This window comes from Rhinopithecus bieti, unplaced genomic scaffold (assembly GCF_001698545.2).
Source record: "Rhinopithecus bieti isolate Rb0 unplaced genomic scaffold, ASM169854v2 scaffold_15136, whole genome shotgun sequence".
Classification (NCBI taxonomy): Eukaryota; Metazoa; Chordata; class Mammalia; order Primates; family Cercopithecidae; genus Rhinopithecus; species Rhinopithecus bieti.
The window spans coordinates 1,095,338-1,113,841 of NW_016808217.1; the positions used below are offsets into that span (position 1 = coordinate 1,095,338).

An 18,504-nucleotide genomic window follows, 5' to 3' on the forward strand; every position below is an offset into this window, starting at 1 on the left:
AAAAAAAAAAAAAAAAAAATCTATTTGAGGCCAGGTGCGGTGGCTCACACCTGTAGTCCCAGCACTTTGGGAGGCCTAAGCAGCGAGACTGCTTGAGGTCAGGAGTTTGAGGCCAGCCTGGTCAACATGATGAATCCCCATCTCTACTAAAAATACAAAAATTAGCCAGGTGTGGTGGTATGCACCTGAAATCCCAGCTACTTGGGAGGCTGAGGCACGAGAATCTCTTGAACCCAGGAGGCAGAGGTTGCAGTAAGCTGAGATCGTGCCACTGCACTCCAGCCTGGTGACAGAGCGAGACTCTGTCTCAAAACAAAACAACAACAAAACCTATTTAGTATGACTATAGTAACTGAAAAGATAAGCAAAAACATCTATTTTGAGATCATAACATTTTTTCAAATCCATGAATTAACTTCCAAAGTGCCATGAGTTTTCTAATAAATGGTAAGTCTGATTTCAAATCCCTTGTCTTTACACTGTACCACATGTCTACAGTCCAGAATGAGGGCAATCCAAGGATATGAGGCTGAAGCTTTTCCCTGTTATCACATCTCACCCAACACAATAAAGATTATGAAATTTTTAATACTCCAGTTTATTAATGCTCTTTATCCTTTACCTGCTCTGTTCACTCCCATCTTGCAGCCTATCAAAATCTCTGGCACTGCCTTCACTGTAACTAATATGGCTTCCTGATATTTGAAGTTACTTCCCACTAGCACACCTATCAAACTGCCTTTTGCCTTCTAATTCTCCTCCATTTAGAAAGATTTTCTGACTAAATGAAAATGAATTCTATCACAAGCCTAATCAAAAAACTGCTATATGATAGAAAAATCAGAACAATAAACAAAATAAAAACCACACTTAGATGCTGCCTAACATACAGAGTACTTCTGAAAATAATGTATATAATTTTGATTCTCATTGATTAGAGATTAAATTACTTCTCCAAGCCAAACAATAGCTGATGGAACTGAGACTACAGTATGGCCACCAAGTCTGCAAATAGATAATACTATTCCATATTGCACTGTAAGATAATATCATTAAACCACTGTTTCCAGATGTGATGGCCACCCAGTAAAATCCAGATTTTCTAGTTTTAATCCAGTTTCCTTAATTCTCCTATATATTTTACTCTGAAAGTGCTGAAGAAGGCAGCACTTATTGGAAAATACCATCTTACATTAGAATGACATTTAAACGTTTTTAAACCAGTTTTCATATTCTGTTTGCCAATTTAATTTCACAACTACCTTGTGCATGAAGATGAAAAGAGGCAATTAACATTTTCTCAATGCCTGCTACGTGAGGCTTCATCTTTTGAAGGCATCATTTAAGCACCTTACCTACATTATCTCATTTAATCCTTGCCACATTCCTATGAGGTATCACTGTTCTCTTTTTACAGATAACGAAATTGAAGGTTTATGAAGACAATTCACTAACCCAGTGTCACACTGTTAGGCCAGGGAGAAACAAGGAGGAGGTTTGGTCTTCTGACTCCAATTGCAGTATCCTTTTCACTATTCAGTGAAACATTTTTACATGTCCCATATAATGCCACATACGGACCTTATCACTGTCTTCTATCATAGAGGCTTATCCCTCACTGTTTCTAAGAATTGATCATGAAAAAATCTGCAAGCTAACCCGGCAAGAAGAAGACAATTATTCAACCGGAGATAACTGAATACCGCCTGGCTCATAACAAGCACTGGAGACAAGTTAGCAAGGCTTGCTATTATTATGGCAAGAACTGAATATTTTAATAAATATAAACATAAACCATATCATTAAAGCTAGAAAAAAGTTTATTTCATTTTTATTTTACTTTAAATTCCTAAAATTCCTTCATATTCATAGCACTATCACTTTAAAAATATAACACAAACAGAAAGTTTTAAAGGGGTGAATACTACTGGCTTTTCAGAAGTTTTTCTTCTTTTTAATATAACTGTAACATATAACAATATTCTTTGCTTCAGATAGTTCTTTAATTCTAACAGAATCCCTCTCTAACACATGCCACATCAGTGTGAGGAGTCACTTTTTGTTTGGACTAAATTTCCCAAAACTTTACCTTTGGAAAATTTACAATAAGAAATGTACAAAATCATAAATATACTTTATAACCAAGACTCCCTAAAAACATTCTTACTCTCAACTGAAAGCTACAACTCAAAGTGAATTCAATGAATAGCACCCATCTTGAAACAGAACTGTCATGAAAACAGCCTTGAATTACATGTCAAAACACTGAGGTTCGAGTCTCACCTCTTGAGACTAACCAAGTGATCTGAGCAAGTCCCTTAACCTTCTTGAAGCTCAGAGTCAACAACAGCTCCCCTTCCTAGCTTTGTAAGGTCACTGTGCTCATTAAAGGGATGGGGGACCTAAAAGGGCTTCTCACCCTTTCACTGCGGAAAGAATGTTGGTTTCAGAATTTCAGTCAAAGGGCCAGGAGACTGGAGTATGAACTGATGATATTTACAAATCTGGCTTAAGGAAGCCCTGTGCAAATATTAAATAAGTGGGGAAGCTAGAAGAGAGGTGGATTCACTATCTTATCCAGACCTGGGCTAAGGCCTCCAACATACTTGAAACAAACACCAAGCTAATATTCACACTACAAGTGGGCTTTGTTAACAGCTTTATAGAAATTAGATACAATTTCTATAAAGCTGTTACAATGAACTATTTATGGTTAAATCTCTTTTTTCCTTTTTTATTGGCTAGCCTGGAAACACAGCCACTGACTGTCATTTCTGTGGGAAACTGTGTTCCAGAATTTGATTCAGAGATCTGAACACTGGGAATGTATCTTTCCTCCTCCAAGAGCTAACAGGGACTCCCTTCCCATCCTTGTTGGTAGAATCAGAAAGTTTCTTTCCCTCTTCAGCCTTGTGGGCATTCAGATATGGGTCGCCAGATGGGGTCTGTATGTGGTAACTATATAACCACCTTTCACTTTTGTGGGGCAGTAAGGTGGTGAAAACATTCCTTATCTACAATCTCGTTTTATCTACAATTGCCCAATGAGGTATGTAGGACAAGTACTATTATTACCCCATTTTAGAAATGAGGAAGCTGACATACAGAAGTTACGTGACTTGCCCAAGGTCACAGCCTGCTAGAAGAACATGGATTAGAAGATTATTTCTCAGCTGGAAATGCTTATCAATCAAATACCAACTGCTTACAAAATGGGAAGAGGGAAGTAAAGGTGATTATGGCTCATTCGGACTTTATTTTTAACTAATTATATCCGGCTTTGTGAATTTTTATTAATTTCACTTTTCATTGCTGTCTGATGAGTTAGTCATGAAAACCATCAGATCAGAAAGTATAAATTTTTAAATTATTTACTTTTATTTTTTAATTTTTTTTGTAGAGTCAGGGTTTTTCCATGTTGCCCAGGCTGGTCTCAACCTCCTGGGCTCAAGCGATCCTCCCCACTCGGCCTCCCAAAGTGTTGGAATTACAAGCGTGAGCCACTAAGCCTAGCCTTAGAAAGTATAAACTGTTTAACGTTATTTCCTCATTGTTATAGACAGATGTTCAACTTTAAGTGTTTCATAATAAAGTGACTCAGTGACAAAGCAGGCCCAGTCTACACCAGTTACTTGTTGAACTGTTACATGAAATTTATGCAAAATTCTGAGGGGGCGGGATGGTAGGCAGGAATAAACCTTTATGAAAAAGATGGCTAAAGTCAAAAGGTAAATGTGAATCTTATACACTTCTCCCTTCCAGTTTAAGCTGTGAGTTGGGAAAATAAATACAAGGAATGTTTATCACCATTTATTCCAAGTTTAGGTGGTTTAGAGGAAAGAGTTCACCAATTTAAATCAGCCTGTGGTAGGTGTTTTTGTGGTAAGAGAAAGAAGTTAAAAGTTAACAGGACAGAACAGTAAGACCTTGCCCTTATATGCAATCTTACCTCCCAAGTACTTTCACATAATGTTATCTCATTTTTTTAATCAAGAAATCACTTTAAGATATGAAGGGCAGATATTATTACTAAGCTGATTTTGCAAGCGTGCACAGAGTCTATGAACATTGCTTATGGCCACACAGCTATTCAGTGGGCAGGCATAGAAAAAAAAACTCATTAATTAAATTTAACTCTAACACTAGACAGTTTACCATTGTAACAGGACCATATATGACACTTTACACTATAAAGCCAAAACAGTTTAATTCTATATTCTGAGAGCAGTTCCATTACTATTATAAAACATGTAGTATAACATGTTCAGTTTCACCTACATTATTTATAGGTCCTTTAAGCAGTAACAAGAATTTCTTCCAAGAGAAAATTGAGCATATGATGTTTTTGCTGAAGCTTTTAATTTTTATTTTAAACAATTAAATTTTTTTTAACCAACTTTCCGAGAAGTATTGCTGCAGCTTTTCAAAACATGGCCTAACTATACTTCATGTGTCAAATTCAATTTCTGATTCTGCAAGAGAAGAATTATTTGAGCACACCCAAAATTTATTCCACTTAAAGCTCCTATTTAGTATTTCACGTGGGCTTCTGTTTCATATAGGGGGCTAAAATAAACCTCAGGGTGACAGAGAGTGACCTGATGGGTAGAGAGGACTTGCTTCGTGGTACCAACGGCACTCCAAGAACCACAAACAGCCGAGGCAACTGGAAGGCAGGCAGAAAAGCATGCGAGACCTTGCAGGTATCAGCCAACGGGAAGGCAAAAAGCAAGCAAGTCAGAATGTCTGGAAATCAATCGTGTGGTGCAATCATATTCTACTTTTCTGGTTACTGTTTCCAATTTTTTTTTTTTTGAGACAGAGTCTCACTCTGTCACCCAAGCTGGAGTGCAGTGGTGCAGTCTCGGCTCACTGCAACCCCTGCCTCCTGGGTTCAAGCGATTCTCATGTCTCAGCCTCCCGAGTAGCTGGGATTACAGGCATGTACAACCACACCTGGCTAATTTTTGTATTTTAGTAGAGGTGGGGTTTCACCATGTTGGCCAGGTTGGTCTCGAACTCCTGACCTCAGATGATCCAATCGCCTCAGCCTCCCAAAGTGCTGGAATTACAAGTGTGAGCCACCACGCTCGGCCTTTACTGTTTCCAATTTTAAGTAATACTGACTTGATCTTTCTGAATATCAGCTTCCACGAGAAGATGATTAAATGATTATTTGAAGATTAAATAAAGGATAAAAGAGATCATCAAATTTAAAACTATTCATAATAACTGACTGCATTACTCTAACCCATGATAAATAAACATAATGATTTTCACTAAAGAATGCTATATTATTAGATATTTTTTTAAAAAAGGAAGTCCGGAAAAAAATAAAATTCCTAAAGCTTTAGTGGTTTAAATATCACACTGGTCACAACACAAAAGAAGGAAAGTGCCACCATTACCAGAAACTTTATGCTGTAAGACAGAAACAATGGAAAGAAATCCTCTCCATTCTCCCAAGGACAGTTCACTGGGCACTGGCTCCACTGCACAATGAAAGAACTTTTCCTTACCAGCACAGTTGCAAACTCACACAGGGACTTGAAAAAATAAAATCCATTCAACATGCTCTCCATTTTTATGCTTCTCCTTCTCTCCTCAACAATGTACAGACACAGTTGCAAACTCACACACAGACTTGAAAAAATAAAATCCATTCACATGCTCTCCATTTTTATGCTTCTCGCTCTCTTACTTGTCAACAATGTAGAGATTACACACTTGAACCAGAGCTGACAACCTGCATATGATACATCAGAGGCATAAATCTAACACATTTTTCTCTCCTAATTACTTTTTCAAATGAGTGTTACTAATAAAGTACATAAAAAATACTTCAAGATGTAAGCAAGATAGGTCTAATAAACAGCATGATTGTGTACTTGTGCACAGAGAGAAATACATTTTAGGGCTTAATTTCCTCAGTCTTCATTTAAGTAAAATGTCTAAGAAAACACTAAAAGTTATTCCTGAATTAAAAACTGTGAATGCTTACTTTGCTGTCTGGTTCTTATCTCTAGAATGACTCCCTCATCGCTATTAATGATCACATATTAAAGGGTGCGGTATCTTTTTCACTGTTATAGACATAGGGAGGGCGACTATCAGGGAAGTTCAAATCCAGCTGGCCAAATGTCACGTTGTTCACTGGCCTCTGCATTGGCCCATTTCCCCTGATTCTGAACAATCCTTTCTGGTCACAACACTATGAGCACTAAGTTCCATACCCCAAGCCACCCCCAACTATCAGAGAACTCCTTTCCAAAAAGGAGAGAGGCCCTTCCTTAAGCCTCTCTTGGAACATCATCTCTAGCCTTTCCCGATGGTTTCCTGCTGCTCACTGTACCCGTCAAACTTGAACTCAAAATTCCCTTTCAGATAGTATTTGAATTTGGTCCAGGGAAATGAGTTCTCCTTTACAGAACGTTCTAGGCAATCTTATAAATTAGTGTGATGGAACCATTTTAGGTGCTTTCATGCTATCACTTTCATCCTTACTAGAACTCTATGACCTAAATTATCAACCCGATTTTAAGAAGAAACTGAGGCTCAGAGTTAGAGGGCACGAAAGCCAGAATTTAAGCAAAGACTCTTTTCCCTTACTCTGAATTTCCTGTGCACGTTTTCATTGTCTCTGTCAAACTATTTCACTGTTAAATTTTTTTTTAGTAGCTATTTGTGTACCTGTGTCAAGAGGCTTTTGTATCTTTATTGGACTAAACATACTATTGGCACCAACTGAACAATGTTTTTTTTTTTTTTGAGACAGAGTCTCACTCTGTCACCCAGACTGGAGTGCAGTGGTATGATCATGGCTCACTGCAACTCTGCCTCCTGGGTTCAAGCAATTCTCCTGCCTCAGCCTCTCATGTATCTGGGACTACAGGCACACGCCACCACACCCAGCTGATTTTTGTATTTTTAGTAGAGACGGGGTTTCACCATGTTGGCCGGGCTGGTCTCGAACTCCTGACCTCAGGTGATCCACCAACTGAACAGTTAGAGACTAATAAGCAACTCCAGTAGTCCACCCTAATGCACTGCTTAACGATGGGGATACTTTCTGAGAAATAGGGCAGTGCTGTGGAACATCACGGAGTGTATTTACACAAACCTAGATGGAATAGCCTACTACACACCTGGGCTCTATCATAAGCCTATTAATCCTAGGCTACAAACCTGTACAGCATGTTAGTATACTGAATACTGTAGGCAACTGTAACAGGACAACTATTTATGTATCTAAACATACGTAAACACAGAAAAGGTACAGTAAAAATATGATATAATATTATAGCACCACCATCATATATGTATGGCCTCCTCGTTAACTGAAATATTGTTATGTGGTTCATTACTGTATGACTGTTTTATCCTATACATACATATCTACAATAAAGTTTAATTTATAAATTACGCACAGCCAAGAGATTAACAATAATAGAAAAATGGAACAATTATAACAGTATACTGTAATAAGTTATGTGAATATAATCTTTCTTGCTCTCAACATGTCTTACTATACTGTACTCATCCCTCCTCTTGTAATGACAGGACAGAGCAGCAAGGCACAAGGTTTCATCACAGTACTCAGAACAAGGTGCTATTTAATTTACTTATTTGAATTGTTTATTTTGTAATTTTCCATTTAATATTTTGGATCATAGGTGGCCACAGATAACTGAAACAGTGGAAAGTGAAACTGTAGACAACCAGTGACTACTGTGCTTTCAACTCTATGCTGAAAAATGCATTCATTTTACACTGAATTTTAACATTTACTGATCCATTCCCCAGTTCAGTCTATTTCCCCATCTCTTTTCTGCAGTTAGCAGTTAGCCCATTCAGCACCACTGCCAATTAGTGGGGAAAGGCCTAAACCTCAAGATTTTTAATACTTATTAATTACATGAAAAGTGTAAGGTTAGAAGGAAGGTAAATTAACATCTAAAATAAGGGTTTAATGCTGTATGTGGACTATGTACAATGTCAGAAATAATCAGGAGTTTGCTGTGTTAAGGAACATTCATCTCATTTGGGTAATTCAAATAATTAGCTGCTAGAATGACCTGGTGCCACTGAGGCTAAGGTGTTTAATAACCACACTGGGCGCCTCAGTGCCTACCTGGAGTGCTGTGGTGAGCCTGGCCCTTCAAAGATCCATATGTCTTCCCTGCCCCTTCTGCTGTTCCTGTGTGTCTCCTGCCTCTTCTGTAAGCCCCTCTCTTCTTTTCCTCTCAAACATTTCCTTCTCTCCTCTCTCTCATATCATCACTGCACAGAGGGGTCTTTGCTTCAAACACAGACTAAGCAATCACTGCATGTTTTTAAAAACTGTCCCTTCCTCACTGCTGGAGTAATGAAATGGTGAAAGGGCCTGGCCTTTTCCTGACCTTCAGCATGGAAACATCTTTAAGGCTCATTTCCAAAGGGAGTTTGACATACTTCCCAGTTTTCTGGATGCCACAAAAACTCTGCCACGAAGTGCTGGACCTATCTCATAGCCTCCTTTGTAAAATTAGGGGGTTGAAACTACAACAGCACTTCCCAAAGTGGATTCTGAAGAGTATCAGTCCCTCCTCCAGAAAGATTTTCTAGTTAACTAAGTTTACAAAATTTCTGAATATCCTCTTCCTTTGGAGAATCACGTTGCATAAAAGCACATTAAAGGCTTTGGAGTCTTTAAGGAAATTCTTTTAATCAAGCATTCCCCAAACTTATTTGACCACAAAATCCTATTCTCCTATTATACTTATTCACATCCTGATTAATTAGTATTATGAAGCAAACTCTTGAAAATGCTGCACTAGAGGCACATTAAGGCCCAGTAAAGTGTAATTGCTTCATAATTCTGATTAAAACCCAATATTTAATAACTCCAAAACACTACAACGGATTTCTATAAAGTAACCGTGAAAATCAGTCTCAATATAACATATTTTCACCTGTTAGCAGTTATGTTACTTTGAAACCTAAGAAATTTTATATCTAGATTATTTCTTAGAGGTAATTCAATTAGTGGAATACTACATTCAGAAGTAATTGTCTCTATCTCTGCTTATTAGGCAAAATGTTACCGAACACAACCTTAATTTGAGAATAACTGTACAGGGAGTTCTAAACCACTGAAACAGAAGTTAATTACCAGTAATCACAGAAATAGACACATTCCAAGTGTCTGAAGAGCAAATACCTAAAGTCAACTTTCTTTCTCTGGTTAATTTCCACACCTGAGCAATGTTCCTATAGATGAAAAGGCTCATATATAACTCACTTGAAAACTTTTGATAAGAAACATGTTAAGAGTTGTTTATCACTGTAGAATGCCAGATGCAGGCAGTAGAGAAGAGGTGAGTCTCCCAGTACTTTCCCCTCTGGCTCGAAGAGCTTTTCACTAATTTCACTCCCCTGTCACCTCCTACCTTCTTGCTACTCTGCTGACAACAGTAATTTATCTCATGCTCAGGAATCTTCTGTCCTCAAATTTTATAGCCACCGAACGAATTCCCCCTCCCTCTTCTTTTGTCAATGATTCACAATGCCTAATAGAGTGGGGTGTATTCTTATATTCAGTCAGTAAGTGGTCATATATAATAGGTTACATCCTGTGACTTAGAACTGCTTTCAGGTACTAGAAAATAAATTATTAGCTTTCTAAGGGAGAAATTCTTCCCAAATTTGGTTTAACTAAAATGGTAACTTCCAACTTGCAAGATACTCTATAGGATTTCATGTTAAAGTAGTGGATATTAAGGTAACTGCACAGTAAGAAAAAGGTAAAACTTATCAGGTGATGAAGGGTGAACAGCAAGGAGGCACAGGGAAGTGCTATGTCAAAAACAGTCAAAACTGTTGCATAATGACAGAGTTGAGATAAACTATACCTTTGACCCACCTTGTTCCTTTATTGTATCTAAGACTGCTTTGGTTTCAACAGCATACATCAAGTACATTTCTTCTCTTCTAACTCTCAACACATTAGTTTTAAAAGGCATATAAAATGTTCTGGTTAGCATATCAAGTGAAAAACCACACTACATAGGGCATATCTATGAAACCGATTTATAAAAAACCATACAAATGGACCAACCTAGCACCTACTTGCTCCAGTTAAGAAGAAAAATATTCTCCCTCACCAGGCTTCTAGTAGGAATTGTTATAAAATACCGACTTAAAAAATAAAAAAAAAAATATGTGGCTGTAATCCAACATAAATGCTTTAAAATCTTATACAATTTATAAGACACAAGTAGCACAAAAGAGGGTATTAGAGGAAAGTGAAGACATACTTGGATTTTTCAATAAATTAACATCCAGAAGCAGCACATACCAAAAGAACAATATCCTGGTAAAATCTGAAAATTCTTTTTTTTATCTTTTTGAAAATTCTTTTAAGAGATAAAATGTCTTAAAGTAAACCTATACAACTAAGGATCATAATAAAACAATAAATGCTGAAGTATAATGTGACTCTCAAGCTTTAGTTACTTTTGCTAAACTCTGAGACTATATTGGTCACCAAAAACATTTTTTTTTTTTTTAAAGAGATGGAGTCTTACTATGTTGTCCAGGCTGATCTTGAACTCCTGGGCTCAAGCGATCCTCCCACTTCAGCCTCCCACTTCAGTTCCCTTTAGTAGCTGGAACTACAGGCATGCACCACCACACCTAGCTGAGAGGATGTATATTTTATCATCAATTGCTAAATATATATGACACTAATCTCTGAACTTGTTGGGCCATTCTCATTTAGCTACATTCCCATCATTTTCCCTGTGAGAATTAAGGTTAGAAAAACATTGCAAGGACTACCCCCATGATAGTGGTTGGATTTGTCACCTCTTATTTGAAAAAGTACATACCTAAAAATGGATGTGAAGATTCCCTGAACTAAACTGGTGTTCACTCTCCAAACCTACCCTGAGCAATTTGAAGCCCACAGTTTGGAACTATAGGTTTAGTTTAAAACAATCATAAACATATAATCAGAAACACACAGTACTATCACTGGGTTTATTCAATACTCAATAAAAAGTCTCATTTCAAGAGAGGTAACCCCTGTTTAAGAAGTAGGATACTGATAATAAAATAATTCTTAAATCAACTACTGCCATGACTTGCATTCCTAAGCATAATAGGTACATAGTAGGCACTCAAAAATCTATTAATAAATGAATCACTGACCAACCTTAGATAGGTTACTCAACTATTCTATTAACATTAACTTTCTATATATAAAGGTAGGCCTTCTCTGGTCTCATTTTCACAATAAGTCTTTGGATTGATTAAGGCACTCTGAAGCTGACATCAAGACAATCAGAAATAAGATCCTTCCATTTCATGCAAAAGTCACACAGAATATATCATATTTCCCATGTTGAGACTCACTTGCCTTGAATGTTAAATATCATTTCCTCCAGAAGGAGTCTCCCAATTTTTCCCTGCCTTGAAGACATTATTGCCCTTGGGTTATTAACTCTCCCTGAATGCTTTATTTTTAATTTGTAGCACACACCACAACAGTAATTAAATAACATTTGTAAAATGTTTGTCTTCTGTTCTGGACTTCGTGTATCCTGAGGTGAAGGTCATCTGGACTTTGCTGATTGACTTTGTATTTCTTGCAACTAGAAGTGCCTGGCACAGGGCTGTTCAGTAAATATTTATTCAAGCATTTATTTGAATATTTATTCAAATGTTCATAAATTTATTCATTTATTTATGAAAACTGAAAAACAAAAAGTCAGCCAATAGTGTCTCTTCAATGTACTCAATGAAAGTGTAGAAAGCAAGGGAGGAAACATTAGGTCAACAGAAGTCTAGTGTTCAGAACATCATTCTGTTCTCAATATGAAACTGAGAAAAGTTTTTTTCCGTGGCAGTAATAGTGATTAAAAAAAAGTATGTATCTATGTACTGTCTTACAGCTCTAAAAACACTTAGATGACATGTTGGTCTTATGACTGAAAACATCAAAAAAGTTCATATAGAACTCTCCGAGGATCTAAATGAAGTTTTTAAAGAGTTGTGACAGGTATAAAACCCATTTAACCTGAAAGTTTTTATAAATGACTTAGAGACTTCTGAGAATTTTTTTAGTATTCACCGCATAATATTCTCTCAACAAACTAGCTGGAATGAAGTCCTTGTTTTTTTGTTTTTTTTTTTAAAGTTTCAGAGCACTAAAATAGATGCCAATTCCAAACAAAATCTTTGGGCACTATGGACTACAGTAGCCCTATTTTCTTGAGAGACAATGGAAGGCAACCTGAGAACTTCTGCTAATTGCCAAAGGGACTTCCCAGGGATTGTTGGTAAGTTGACCCATACCTCTGAGGTTCCAAAGTAAACTTCCACAACTTTTCAAAAGGAGCATAATCTTTAGAATTCTGAGAAGATGAGAGTAGAAGAGAGATGTCTATTTAAATAATAAACTCAAATGCTCTTTAATGATTAAAAAAGTTTTAAATCAACTTTCTATGACTATATAAAATTCATAAACAGAAAGACCACAGGGTAGATCCAAATCTAGGCAAATATTGTAGTAATGGAAGTATCACAGTTTGCAAAAGTCTATGACAGAGCAGTGGGTTAAATGGGACTTGTATGGGTTCCCTTTATTTGCCTTGTAAAAAAATAATCTTATTTAAAACAACTCATTCATTTTAGAGGCCATGAATACCTTGTGCAATAAGTTAAGTAGCTTATACTTAATCCTATGTGACTCTTGAATTCCAGAATAGGACAGGTCAAAGCCAAAAAAATACCCTGAAATAAAGTGAGCAAAACAAAATACTAGATTTTTAGAAGGTTTTGTTCCATCTCTCTAATGAGTTCTGTTTGGAAATATGAGTTTGCAATAATATATTATCTTACAGCCCCATCAAATTTGATGAATGCCAAAGCATTTTGATATACATTATCTAATCTGATTCACATAATCATTCTGTGAAATACACAGGCCAGGAATTTTACAAAGAACATGAGGTTTCAAGAGGTTAGGTTTCTTGACCAGGGATCGTAACTTAGAAAGTAGAAGAACCAGGACTGGAAAAGCTTCAGATCCCTAGACCACTGCTGTTTCTAAACAAGTATATTATCCTGGCCCCTCCCAAGCTGCTGTTCATTCTTATCCCTCACCAAAACAAGCAATAAGATAGCAGTACCCTTAGCTTCAAGTACATAAACTGATGTAAAACATTTCCCTAAAAATGATCATATCCCCATTATATCCCCATATAATGTCAAGTCTTAGAAACCTTATAAAATTATATTTATTATTCTTGGTCTGGTATCCAGCTTGCATAGAGAGCATACCTTTCTTTGTATCATAAAAGAAAAATAAATATATTTTTTCCTCCTATAAAAGAACAGGAACCTTCCTGATAAGCATCGGAATCACTAAATCCAAGTTGTTCCAGTCTATTCTAGTGTGAGGTTAGGGCTGAAAAGTGAGATAAAATCTACCTTCCCTGTTTGAGGGTAATGAGATGAAATCTCAAGACGAAGGAAATGTTGTTAACTACTGAATGTGAGAAAGAGTGAGAAATTTTACACTTTTTACACTTTTTTTTTTTTTAAATGAGTGACTTGGGGTGGTCCTGAAGGGGAAAGTTCTTTTTTTTTTTTTTTTTTTTTTTTTTTTAATAGAGTCTCGCTCTGTTGCCCAGGCTGGAGTGCACTGGCGTGATCTCGGCTCACTGCAACCTCCACCTCCTGGGTCCGAGTGGTTCTCCTGCCTCAGCCTCCTGAGTAGCTTGGATTACAGATGCATGCCACTACACCTGGCTTATTTTTGTATTTTAGTAGAGACGGGGTTTCACTATGTTGGCCAGACTGGTCTCAAACTCCTGACCTCAGTTGATCCGCCAGCCTTGGCCTCCCCAAATGCTGAGATTACAGGCGTGAGCTACCACGCCCAGCCAAGAGTTCAATTCTTGATGTAAAAATACCGTAAGTATCTGCAAATCCTAGAGTTTAATAGGGAAAAAAAATCAACATAAAATTCTTTGACTCCAAAATCTTGTTTTCTTATCTGTAATACACACTGCGCTATTGCATTTGCACAGTATGAAAGTTAAAGATAGAAAGGCTTATCAAGTAAGTGCCACAGAACGTAAGGGTCAAAGCAAGACTGACCCATATAACAAGCCTAACTCTAATCTTTGGGAGTGAACACAAGACTTACTTCTATAAAGTCAGCCTTGTTCTTTTAAGTCAGTGGTTTTCACCCTTGAATGTACATTTAAGGGTGAGTTTCTAAAAAATAGTTTCTAAAAAATACTGGTGGCCCAGTCCTGCTCCAGACTAATGAAATCAGAATCTCTGAGAGTTCAGAAACTGGCTGGTTCTAGGGTTCAGCTGAAATTGAAAGCCTCTAGTCTAAGTGCTATCCAGTTTCAAATATGATGTCAACATGACGGCACTGTCATATTTTCCTATGGAAGAAATATTCATAAGACCAGGATTAACAGTCACAATAGCCAGAAACATCAAAATTTTACAAGCTGAATGAGTTTATTATTTGGATATAGGTGATATTCTTAAAGTTAGTCAAATACTATAGTTAAATACTAACCATTAAAAAAAGCTTACTATAACTATATAATACTCATTTCATTGGCTTAGGTATTAAACATTATTTAAAATGTATTTTCTACTGAGTAGTCACCCATTTTGTAAAATAATTGATTTTTGGAATTTTCCCATAGCTGTAAAAGAAAAGGCAAATAATGAAACCAGAAATACAAGACACCCTATTACACAGGTATACACAATCAGTTCAACAGGGAGTTTCCACTGCTCAGAGGACAAAGGACTTCTCAGAAACATTACTGCAATCGTATTGCTCATTTCTTACTCAACACAGTACTACTGAAAAGGATGTTGCTATGTTCCCACCTTAACTGCCTTATGTGTTGTTCCTGTGACAGCTGGAGTCAACAAAGGTAAGTTTGGCTTCTGGAAAAACCAAAATACCGATCTTCTTTATTTTTAAACTTGCTCTAAAACTCTTCCATATTATCTGATTCTAAGAATTCGGCAACAGATGCATATTAAAGTTAGAGAATGAGTAACTAAACCTAGTCTCAATTGTATGTTTAAGCAAATAGAACAATAAAAACAAGTTGCATGCAATTTTAGCATTTTATAAAATCTACTCACATTCAAAGGAGGCTTACACTAAAATTTTGAGACAAATAATCACAAGCAATCTAAAATAGATTTAATATGCTAATCAACCTAAGTGGCCTAGCCAGGAAAATACTTAGTATTCCAATTTTATGAGATGTCCAAATTTAGAGGAATTTAATAGCTGCTACACTAAGGATAAGGAAACATTAAAGGTTAGAGAAAAATTTTGATTTTGTATTTCTGCTTCTTGGTCAGTGAGTTGTAACCAAATATATAACCAGGGAGTAGCATAAACTTACATGATTTATTGTAGATTGAACAGCCTTTACATAATGGTTTAGTTGCCGATCCATTGTAGCAAATTCAACCATTGCCTTGTCCATACTATATTCACTACTCACTTCAGCTGAAAGAAAAAAAATTGCAATTATTATTTTCCACTTAAAATGCCATATCTGGAAAATGTTGCATCAATATAATCTACATCAGTCAATGGTCTAAATAATTTTGTGGAGTTATTACATCTTTTAAAAAACCTCCTCACCATATGGTGCTTCATTCAAAATTCTAAGAATACACTCAGTAGAAGACAGCTCAAAGGCAGTGGTAGGCTGGAAAGAAGAAAAGACTTGTATTCAGGAGTTCCAGGCTATGCCCTTACTTATATGTCTTAAATCAATCACTATACCTCTCCCAGCCTTTAAGCAGCTCAGTCTTGTATCTGCTGCATAAACTGTGAAGGATTGTTAAAGGTCAAACAGGGAAGATTCTCACTTTTAATAACACTGAGCTAGATTACTTGGACCAAACTTCCTAACGAAAACAACCAAAGACAGCAGCCGGGCACGGTGGCTCACGCCTGTAATCCTGGTACTTTGGGAGACCGCGGCAGGCAGATCACTTGAGGTCAGGAGTTCAAGACCAGCCTGGCCAACATGGTGAAACCTCATCTCTATTAAAATACAGAAATTAGCTGGAAATTGCTTGAACCCAGGAGATGGAAGTTGCAGTGAGCTGAGATCATGCCACTGCACTCCAGCCTGGGCAACAGAGCGAGACTCCGTCTGAAAAAGATAAAAAGAAAAGAAAGAAAGAAAGAAAAAAGAAAACAACCAAAGATATCAGATACAGCAGGAAAAACAAAAAAAAAAATCTTAAAAAAAAGACTCACCAGGTAGTAAGAAATAACCAGGGCAAAATCTAGAATAAAACAAAAATGAGAAGTGGGGCAACAGAATGCCAAAGTCACATACTATCCCACAGTAAGCTAAGATCTCAACTCTTTGTATAAAGATGAACCAAAAGTAATCTCTCACTGCTCCCTGGGACCAAAGGGAGGTTAGCCTTGGCCATGAAGCAGAACAGGGAAAAGAGAAGAGAAAACAAACTTGTTTCAGAAAAACTGGCCGTAAGGCAGTCCTCCTGGATTGTAGCAGGCTGGGTTCCCCTAACCAGAATGACCCAGAGACCCCAGTCTCTGACGTTGGTGGGAGGTGGTCTCTGGCAGATAGTACTCACAGGTGTCTGGCAGAAGCAAATATAACTATCATCTGGAGAAGACACTCTTAATCTACATGTCAAATAATCCCTACATATAATTTTTAAGAATGAGCAGATCACAGGAGAAAGGCTGAAACAAAATAAATACAAAACAAACAGAAAACCTTACATACCTATAACACACAAGAAAACAAGCCACTAAGAATAACAGTCAGCAGAAACAGATCCACAAATATTTCAGTTATTGTAACTATCTATATTAGTCAGAATAAGAAACAACTATGTTTACTATGTTTAAAAAATTAAAATATCCTCAGGGAACAGGAGTCTATAAAAAGGGACTAGCAAATTAGAAAAGCAAGGTAATGTTGTTAAAAGTGCTTTTAGATTGTTTCTTCAAGCTCTAAACATAATTTAATAGATTAGGAAAAGATAGTTAACAAAGGATCCTAAAAATTTCAACTGAAAACTTTGAATTTAAGATAACTAAATGAAAAGAAAATAAAGCTTTCTTTAATCACATTTGGGAATGAACCTACTCAAAGACTCGCCATTCAAAGACTCTCCATTCAAATACCTTAGTGCAGACAAATGTCGTTTTTCTTTTCTACTCTGAAGAATAATACCACAGATCATTCCAAAGTCATGAAATAACGTAAAGTCCATTCACATTTGGCTTTTAAAACATACGCTTTAATTTTACAATAGTTACTTATAAGCATATTTCATAGACTGTCTCCTGGGTTAACACGCTTCTGGTAGAAGACCCTTCAGCTTTTACTATCCAGGCAGCACAGAATATACATATATCTCAATGTAAGTTTGGGGGTGGGGGGGAGGGTGTAATGTTTACATAAAGAAAACTTTGTATTTACATTCCCCAAATTAAATATATGTTTAACAAAATGGTACATGAGAAAAGGCTCAGGTCATACTCCAAATAAAACTGTTAGACTATTACAGTCACAGTTTGTTGTTCTGAAAATTTCTGAATGTCAACAAAATGGACATACTGCTTGGTAGCAACATATATATGTTGCTATATATACAGCAACTGTTTGTTAAAGTCATATTGTTTCATGATAAAGAAGTGAATTTTAAACAATTTACAACCTAATGTAATGGATGTTTTGTAATTTATTTAGGCATTTTACTGTACTTAGTTACATTTCAGTACATTGCTTAGGGGTTTTAGTTAACCTATATTTTTTTCAATTTAAAATAATGAAAAATAGACTACTGGTTTCACACCAGCCTTATCTAGTTAAAGGAAAGTATTGTTTCATTTTGTTTTCCTTAATGGATCAGTATATTTTATGAGTATTAGATTCGGATACTGGAACTGGTCAAAAAAGTGGGTAAAGCTGGTAACCTGAACAAAGACTAACAGGATAAACTGCTTTTCCAAAATTCTGATTATTAGAGGCACCCCAGACTAAACAGACACTCACTAAAGTATCTGTTGGGAGCAAAAGTCTGAAGCATAAGAAATGAAAGTCTGTAAGGGGCGTAAATCAGCGGAAACAGATATAATGTTAGCAATCTCCCTCTGGGATTAAACAAGTTAATTTTCAAAAGCATTCAGAATATACCTAAGATATTCAAAATGCTATAGAAAAGCTGCAAAATGAAATAAATGAGGTGATAGTTCTCATTAACAGGGTCCCATATGTGCTAGTAAGACCTGAGCCAGAGTAACCTGGTTCAAAGCCAAAGAGACCTTCCTGCAAAGGAGGAAATGGGCAAGGCTTGGGTCAGTTTTGACGGCATGAAGCTTAAGGAAAGAATCTTTGGAGTCTAACTGGCTTGCAGGCAGCCTCAGCTCAGGCTCCAGGGCCCAAGAATGTTGGGACAAGCGGCTGA

The 18,504-nt window shown here is 36.7% G+C and overlaps 1 protein-coding gene across 3 annotated transcripts in view; it reads right to left on the reverse strand.

Annotated features, from left to right (window-relative positions):
* The window catches only part of NSMCE2 (NSE2 SUMO ligase component of SMC5/6 complex), a 287,707-nt gene that overhangs the window by 206,539 nt on the left and 62,664 nt on the right, over positions 1–18,504 (reverse strand). For all 3 annotated transcript variants that reach the window (XM_017885936.1, XM_017885935.1, XM_017885934.1), the window contains exon 3: positions 15,441–15,547. In XM_017885936.1, coding sequence (XP_017741425.1) covers positions 15,441–15,547 — 107 coding nt within the window. The remainder of the gene's footprint in view (positions 1–15,440; positions 15,548–18,504) is intronic.